Source organism: Monopterus albus, unplaced genomic scaffold (assembly GCF_001952655.1).
Source record: "Monopterus albus unplaced genomic scaffold, M_albus_1.0 scaffold260.1, whole genome shotgun sequence".
NCBI classification, from domain to species: domain Eukaryota; kingdom Metazoa; phylum Chordata; class Actinopteri; order Synbranchiformes; family Synbranchidae; genus Monopterus; species Monopterus albus.
Window position 1 is genome coordinate 1,637,046 of NW_018128140.1, and position 9,150 is coordinate 1,646,195.

Consider the following 9,150-nt stretch of genomic DNA (forward strand, 5'->3'; position numbering starts at 1 on the left):
TGCCCCAGTGTCCCACAGCCCAAAGTGGCCTCTTCACTCAGCGCGTTGTGTCCGGTGACTGTAAGTGTGTGAAGCTAAGCTGCTGCCGGCAGTGACGGCGGCCTGACATCACATGGACTGATGGAGGAGAATCAGCAGCATCTTCTCTCTGTGTTTCTTCTACAGGTGAAGCTCCCCAGTCTCTGGGACTGACAGAGTGCAGCTCTGCCATGAGTCTGTGTGAGGACAGAGAAGAGGGAGGCCCTCCCTCTGAAAGCCCTCTGTGTGGGGACCATGAGAGCCAGAGCACAGTTCCCAGGTGAGATGAGGATCTCTGACTGTCCAGGACTCTTTTCCATGTCGGAGCTCAGCACAACACATCACTGCACCATCAGGATTCACATTCACTGTTACATCTGACACTCAGCTGTTCAGGAGCAGCTCAAAGCTCTTCATTAACTACTGAGTGTCTGAATGAACAGAGAGCTGACCGGTCAACCGAGATGACATGGCGTCTGTCCGCTGAATTTTTACTGGTTTTCTGTCTGCTTCCAGCATTTCAACTGGTCCCAGTTCAGCTGCTTTCAGGTTCAATCTGATTTTCATTTGTCACTTGTTTGTATCAGGAGGCGGAGGCAGAGACCAGACTCTCCTGAACCCAGCTGTATGTCCATGAAGAGTGACTGGACTAAAGATCTTCCTATTCACTTTAGTAAAAGGTAATAAGGAAAGCTGAAATGTGTTTTTATTTGGCTCTCATCGGAAGATAAATCGTAACTTAGTCCAGAGCTTTATAGTCTGTTTTAGGATGGAACCACCTACTTTTCATTTGTCACTTGTTTGTATCAGGAGGTGGAGGCAGAGACCAGACTGTCCTGAGCCCAGCTGTATGTCATGAAGAGTGACCGGTCTAAGGAAGAGCCTATTGAAGTTACATCTGAACAACATGCTGATATGAGGTAATAATTATTTTAACCTTATTATCTGCCTCTCTCATTGGTCAACCAGACAGCAGCTGGATCTCCCACACTGCTGTCAGACATGTTGCCACAGCTCCTGGTCGGTGTCTCTCAGCTCCATCTACCAAATGAGACAGTGGCTCTCTCCAGCCATTGCTGTCCTTTCTTTTCCAGGAGGGTCCTGGGAGGTGGAGCTAAGTCGGCCTTAAACAGCAGCCACTGTTATGCAACAGACTTATTGTCACATTTATAATATTTCAGTAGAAACTCTTTAGTGGGTTTCCACACGGAAAACCTGGGGTCCTCACACAAAGGTACTGCAAATGTACAAGTACACTGCAAAACACCAGACAAGATATTAGTAGAATCAGCTAAGGTTTTCTTGTTAATGTAAATGTGTAGATTTAATGTCATATCAATTTAACTTAGAATATCTAGTTAATATCAGGCCACTGTTGAGCTTATAAACCTGAGTTGTTTCAGTGTGAACTGCTGAGAGTTCACTCACCTCATCACATGAACTTTTAAGAGAAACAAAACCAGCAGACTTCCCAGCATGCATTGTATCAGAGTTTTGTAGTTTGAAGAACCTGTTCATGGTGGAAACTCTAGCACATGGCATGTTACAGTGATCTAACCTAGAATTGATCAAAGCTTAACTTGCTTTTTCAAACCATTAAAAGACAGAAAAGGCTTCAGCTTGGATTAAAGTCTCAGATGGAGGAAACTAGATCTACCGACGGAGCTAATCTGTTGATCTAATGTGAGTGCACTGTCAAGTATCACCCCAGGACTCTTCAAATGGGGTTTAATGTGGGGCCACAGGGCCCAGGTTGTTATTAGGGGCCTCTGCTGAGTCTGGGCCCCCAAACATCACACAGTCTATCAGCCATGGTGTAATGTCTCTCACACAGTCAACCAGAGTGTGTTGTGAGTTTTTCCTTGTTGCTTTCAAAGGCAGATAAATTTGAATATCATTGGTCCAGCAATGGAAAGTTAGCTCATATTTCTTCACGATCAACCCCAGTGACCCCTCTGTAAAGAAAAAGGACAGGACCAAGAATGGAGCCTTGGGGGACCCCACAAGTGAGAGGAGCAGTGGAGGATAAGAACTCACCAGTACTCATATAAGAAATCCTACTGGTCAGATACGACTCAGGTCATTTAGAAGCAGCCCCCTGAATGCTGACACACTGGGCCAGGCAAGATATAAGGATTCTATGAGCCACTGGATCAGAAGTAAGGTCTAAAAGCACTAGGACACCAGGATCTCTAGCATCAACAGCTAAATGTAGTCACGGTTGTTTCTTTCCATAAAAATATAAACCGTGATGAAGGTCAGTGTTGAGTTCAGGCCCTGCCCCCGTACACTAAGGCAAAGTCAGTGGGAGCAGCCTTGCATGTTGTCGTAAACCAGCTTTGGTACAAACTGGCTTCAGCAGCTGCAGCTGTAAGTTCTTCATGTCAAACGAAGACCTGATATTTGTCCTGTGTCCAGAGTCAAAGCCATGTGACGTTGTGTTTTTCCCTCTGAGGGCTGATCAGGACGGCAGCTGCTGTGGCCAGCAGGGCTGTGTGTAGACTTGTATGTAGTTCCTGAAGGGAGAACAGATTGTTACTGAGCCATACAGTTCCTGGAAAACACCCTAGTTTCTTCCTCCCTCGTGACTCCTGACCGAGTTGTCTGCCAGTCGTCTGCTGTCCTCATGTCATCACTGCAGGAGTCTGACCTCATCAGTCACCTTTAATAAGCTGTGTCAGATGTGAGTCCTGGCTTTTCCTTCAAGTCTTTGTTTCCTCCACAGAGTTCAGCAGCAGAGCTCAGAGGTTCACAGTGATCAGTCTGCACAGCAGCATCAGCCACATCTGGACTCCATATTTATGGTGTGTACATGTGCACTCATACTTTGTCCTAGGAACCACACAGCACACAGAGTGAACACTAAACACCCACTCAGGTCCTGACAGACTCCATGCTGCTGTGTTCAGACCAGCAGGCCTTCAGACCGCCACAGGAATCACATGTTGGGATCGACTTCACTGTTCATTTTCTTATTCTGTTCCAGCTGCTGGAGGAGAACATGGTCACTTTTGTGAAGAACGAGCTGAAGAAGATCCAGAGGGTCCTGAGACCAGATTACCCAGAATGCTTAGAGAGTCAGAGGGAGGATGAGGAGGAGTTGGACGGTGAGGATGAAGAGCAGAGGAGGAGCAGCAGAGAGTCATTTCTGCAGATCACAATTAACTTCCTGAAGAGGATGAAGCAGGAAGAGCTGGCTGAGCGTCTGCAGGGCAGTAAGAGGGTTTGAACAGTTTTAACATGGTGGAAAGAGGAAGTGGAGGTGACATGGGAGAGGTTTCCACTAACACACTCTGCTGTTGATATGCTGCACACATCTACCTCAGACCGCAGGGTGTTTATCTCCACTGATGATACAAACTCTACACACACTGACATGTTTAGAGTCTGTGACTTTCTGAAGGATCCACTCATTAATTTAACTTCTTATTTGTTCACACAGGACTTGATCCTGGAGTCTGTCAACGTAAACTGAAGTCTAAGCTGCAGCAGAAGTTCCAGCATGTGTTTGAGGGGATTGCTAAAGCAGGAAGCCAAGCCCTTCTGAATCAGATCTACACAGACCTCTACATCACAGAGGGAGGGACTGGAGAGGTTAGTGATGAACATGAGGTCAGACAGATGGAAACAGCATCCAGGAAACCAGTCAGACCAGAAACAACCATCAGGCATGAAGACATCTTTAGACCTCCACCTAGAAGAGCTGGACCAATCATAAGAGTGATGACAAAGGGAGTGGCTGGCATTGGGAAAACAGTCTTAACACAAAAGTTCACCCTGGACTGGGCTGAAGGCAAAACCAACCAGGACATTGACTTCACATTTCCATTCACTTTCAGAGAGCTGAATGTACTGAGAGAGAAAAAGTTCAGTCTGGTGGACCTGGTTCATCACTTCTTCACTGAAACCAGAGGAATCTGCAGCTTTGAAGAGTTCCATGTTGTCTTCATCTTTGATGGTCTGGACGAGTGTCGGCTTCCTCTGGACTTCCACGGCACTGAGGTCCTGACTGATGTCACAGAGTCCACCTCAGTGGATGTGCTGCTGACAAACCTCATCAGGGGGAACCTGCTTCCCTCTTCTCGCCTCTGGATAACCACGCGACCTGCAGCAGCTAATCAGATCCCTCCTGAGTGTGTGGACATGGTGACAGAGGTCAGAGGGTTCACTGACCCTCAGAAGGACCAGTACTTCAGGAAGAGGTTCAGAGATGAGGAGCAGGCCAACAGGATCATCTCTCACATCAAGAGCTCCCGAAGCCTCCACATCATGTGCCACATCCCAGTCTTCTGCTGGATCACTGCTACAGTTCTGGAGGATGTGTTGGAAACCAGAGGGGTAGGAGAACTGCCAAAGACCCTGACTGAGATGTACATCCACTTCCTGGTGGTTCAGACCAAACTGAAGAAGGTCAAGTATGATGGAGGAGCTGGGACAGATCCACACTGGAGTCCAGAGAACAGGGAGATGATTGAGTCTCTGGGAAAACTGGCTTTTGAGCAACTGCAGAAAGGCAACCTGATCTTTTACGAGTCAGACCTGACAGAGTGTGGCATCGACATCAGAGCAGCCTCCGTGTACTCAGGAGTGTTCACACAGATCTTTAAAGAGGAGAGAGGACTGTACCAGGACCGAGTGTTCTGCTTCGTCCATCTGAGTGTTCAGGAGTTTCTGGCTGCTCTTCATGTCCATCAGACCTTCATCACCTCTGGAGTCAGTCTGCTGGCAGAAGAACAAGCAACATCCTGGTGGGGGTTTAAACTGTTTAGAGACAAACCTGAACTAAAACATCTCCACCAGAGAGCTGTGGACATGGCCTTACAGAGTCCAAATGGACATCTGGACTTGTTCCTCCGGTTCCTCCTGGGCCTTTCACTGCAGACCATACAGACTCTCCTACGAGGCCTGCTGACACAGACAGGAAGTGGTTCACAGACCAATCAGGAAACAGTCAAGTACATCAAGAAGAAAATGAGTGAGAATCTGTCTCCAGAGAGAAGCATCAACCTGTTTCACTGTCTGAATGAACTGAATGATCGGTCAATGGTGGAGCAGGTCCAACAGGCCCTGAGATCAGGACGTCTCTCCACAGATGAACTGTCTCATGCTCAGTGGTTGGCTCTGGTCTTCATCTTATTGTCATCAGACAAAGACCTAGACATGTTTGACTTGAAGAAATACTCTGCTTCAGAGGAGGCTCTTCTGAGGCTGCTGCCTGTGGTCAGAACCTCCAACAAAGCTCTGTATGTGCACATAGACCAGTCCAGGTTAAGCTGATCTTTGTCTTTAGTCAAGACAAAAAGCTGCTGTTTGTAACTGATGTCTGTGTTTTTGCTGGTTTCACTCCAGGCTGAGCAGCTGTAACCTGTGAGAGAGAAGCTGTGAAGCTCTGTCTTCAGTTCTCAGCTCCGAGTCCTCTTGTCTGAGACACCTGGACCTGAGTGACAATGAGCTGCAGGACTCAGGAGTGAAGCTGTTGTCTGTTGGACTGGGGAGTCCACATTGTAAACTGGAAAGTCTCAGGTCAGGACTCAGCTTTTTCTCTGTGTTGTCTTACAGGGTGTTCAGTCCTTTTTACTGTGTCGTTCCAGTTTAACTTTTTTATTGATCAGAAAGTTGTGGTTTCTTTCGCTCTCTTGCCTCATTGAGTTAATTCCAGTGTCTGGTCTTAAGTTCATGTGAGCAGCTGCACTGGAAATATGTCGACTGAAACAGATGTTGGCAGCTAAAAGAGAAGAAGCAGAGGATTTCAGGGGCCTTCTCAATTCATCATTTCACAGCATTTCTGACAGTCTGGTCAAAGACCTTGTAGTGGCTCACAGACTAACAGAAAACCTTCCAGTCCAGTTTGTGGAAGCTACCAGGCCAACAGTGTCAGACTTTAAGATGAGCATCCTGTGTGTCTTTGTCTGGTCTGTGGCAGCACTCATGCAGCAGGACTCTGGATTCTGGATGAACTGGAGCTTTGGTGGATCAGAGAGCAGATGGTTTCCAGTAGTCTGGCCTGCTGGTTCTAAAAGTCTGCATTAGTCTCTGTGCTACTCAGACACAAACATGGCCTCACTGTCACAATGTTCTTCCAATGATCAGATGCTGTTTCTGTGATAGCCTGCACATGAGATGGGAAGTTCCAGTCAGAGTCAAACCTCAGTGCCAAGGTTTCTTGTTCATGCATTGGGATGAGTTCCAGTGTGGTGAGTCTGGAGGCCAGTTTCTCTCTGAGCTTTGAACCAGTGATCAGTTCCTCTGTTTGGTCCTGGTCGACCTGCAACCAGCTCAGTGACATCCAGGCATTTCTGTCTAAAATCCAGTGAAGAACTGCCCATGATGGCGGTGCGTATGCGATGCCCGGGGCCCTCGGCTCCAAACATTTTTTGGAGGCGACTGTGGTTCAGTGGGTAGAGCAATTGTCTCCCAACCAGAAGGTTGAAGGTTTGAATCTTGGTGCCTGCAGTCCACATGTCGAAGTGTCCCTGGGCAAGAAACTGAATCCCCCCCATTGCCCCCGATGGTTAGAGCCATCGATTGAGTTGGCGCCACAGATGGCTGTCATGGTTCTGTACCGGAAACAAACTCCTTGTGTGTAACCTACTTGGCCAATAATAATAAGGTGATTATCCTTATTCTAAACTGTGTCTTTACAAGTGGGGACGTCACAATGTTTTGGTCCTCAGAAGGCGGCTGATGTATAGTTTAGACTGAAAGCCAGAACCTGTATGTGTGTACATGAATCCCCAGAACAGTCATCAGTACATTTCAGGGTCTAGATCTGGTTTCAGGTGATGACACATCTCCAGGAAATGACTGTAAGTCAGTGTATTGTCCTGTGAAGTAATGGAAACATGACTGTGTGTTCAGGCTGTCAGGCTGTTGCATCACAAAGGCAGGCTGTGCTTCTCTGGCCTCAGCTCTGAGCTCCAACCCCTCCCACCTTAGAAAGCTGGACCTAAGCTACAACCATCCAGGAAACTCAGGAAAGAAGCTGCTGTTGGCTCAAGAGGAGGATCCACACTGGAGACTGGACCATCTCAGGTACAGACGGACCGCAGACTGGACTCTCTCGGGTCCAGACGGACCACAGATAGCAGCAGCTCTCGCATTGTGTCTCTGTCTCTGTGACTGAGGAACTCTGGTCTTTAATGGTGGATGTGAGTGAAGGTGTCTGACGCTGACTCTGTCTCTTCCTCCAGGTTGGACCATGGTGGACCACAGTGGATGAGACCTGGTCTGAGGAAGTGTGAGTGTGTTTAAGTTTGATTCCTGAGAACCCAGCTGCACATGTTCCACTAGATGTGGACATTTCCTTGACTGAAGGACAAAGATGAGTTTCTGCAGAGTTTCATTCAGGATTTAGCTTCTGGTTTTTGTCCGTGTGGCTGGAAACCTGTTAGAATTCACTGTCGGTTTAAAATCCACAGACACAACAAAGTGAACACAGTGACCCAACAACACTAATCACTACATGTCATTAACAGTGGAGCCAGCAGAAGCCGACTGTTCCTTCTGTCACTGATATTATAAAGAGCTGTGCTGCCTTCAGGTGCTGCTTGTAAACTCATACTTAAGCAGTTTGTTGGTGGAGCTAATCAGAGTTGTAGGAAGCAGCTGGTTCAGAGCTGCTCTGTGCTGCAATGGAAGATGATGAGCCAGGTTGATGAGTGAGACCTGATCCAGTCCAGGTGTTTATTGATCTCCGTTAGCTGCTGTCCTTGGGCCACAGCAGGAAACATCTGGACTCTCATGTTAAGTCACTGCTCATGTTGGTGTAACTGGATTGTTGCATTTCAGTTTGAATGGAGCCAAACATGAGTCACAGTGAATCTGAAATGTCAGTGTGAATGATTTCCTCTCAGTAATTGTCAGTAAAGTTGTTCATACACCAACAGATGATAAACTGCAGCTGTGTCTTTTCTCTCCATCAGATTTCTGTGAACTGGAACTGGACACAAACACAGTGCACAGACAACTACAACTGTCTGACAACAACAGGAAGGTGACACGGGTGGAGGAGGATCAGTCATATCCTGATCATCCAGACAGATTTGACAACTGGCCTCAGCTGCTGTGTAGAACTGGTCTGAGCGGTCGCTGCTACTGGGAGGTCGAGTGGAGTGGATGGGTTTATATATCAGTGAGCTACAGAGGAATCAGGAGGAAAGGCGGTAGTGCTTACTGTTTGCTTGGAGCGAACGATCATTCCTGGAGTCTGACCTGCTCTGATCGTGGTTACTATGTCTGGTACAATAACAGAGAAACAACCATCTCCTCCTGCTCCCCGGTATCTCACAGAGCAGCAGTGTATGTGGACTGTCCTGCTGGCACTCTGTCCTTCTACACAGTCTCCTCTGACACACTGATCCACATCCACACCTTCAACACCACATTCACTGAACCTCTTTATCCTGGGTTCAGGATCTGCTCTCCTGGTTCCTCAGTGTCTCTGTGTGGTATGTAGGTGTGAGTCTCCTGTGGACACAAACTCTAGCTGAAGATCAGCTGCTGAGGTCAAAGGTCACTAAGTTCACCATCCCCCTTTCTGCACTGTGAAGCAGATCTGTGTCCGACTCAAACACCAAACATTTTATTTATCTGATTTCATCACTTTGGCCATCAACATTTGGCCAGTTCAGTAAAGTGGGTTTGATTGTGTGATGATTATTGTCTCCATTCACTCTGCTGTTGTTGCTGCCAGGATCCATAGAGCAGCATCCAGCTCTGCTCAGGGATTAACAGTGTCTCTGTTCAACATCTGTCCAGCTGTGGAAGCCCAGTCAGGTCAAGTCAAATCCAACGTCGTCTGATATTGGATTATCATGATTGATGCATTATTGTGTTCATATTGTGCAGCTGGTAAAGGGGGTGCTCATGTTAACTACCTTTTATATTCCTGGGTAGCTGGTGAATTTCCCACCGTGGATCAATAAAGTGTGATCACAACCTGTGATAACATGTGATCATTTATTTGTTGGTTATATGTTTTGTGAATCTGAATCTGCATGTTATCTTCTGCTGTCAGATGTGTAGTGCAGGAAAAACTACAATATTTACACCTGAAATTGTTATGAAAGTATAAATTCAATTATATGTTCATTATTGAGGTCATAGTTAAAGGTGGTGTTTTTACTAGACTAC

At 47.0% G+C, this 9,150-nt stretch overlaps 1 protein-coding gene across 1 annotated transcript; it reads left to right on the forward strand.

Moving 5' to 3' along the window:
- Nucleotides 1-194: 194 nt before the first annotated feature.
- LOC109972522 (NACHT, LRR and PYD domains-containing protein 14-like) lies at nucleotides 195-8,943 on the forward strand. Its single transcript, XM_020621445.1, is given in 10 exon segments — nucleotides 195-298; nucleotides 606-698; nucleotides 829-938; nucleotides 2,744-2,822; nucleotides 3,005-3,233; nucleotides 3,461-5,261; nucleotides 5,368-5,541; nucleotides 6,877-7,050; nucleotides 7,209-7,255; nucleotides 7,941-8,943. Coding segments are annotated over 8 exon segments (3,102 nt in total). The 5' UTR covers nucleotides 195-298; nucleotides 606-698; nucleotides 829-873; the 3' UTR covers nucleotides 8,474-8,943.
- Nucleotides 8,944-9,150: the final 207 nt, after the last annotated feature.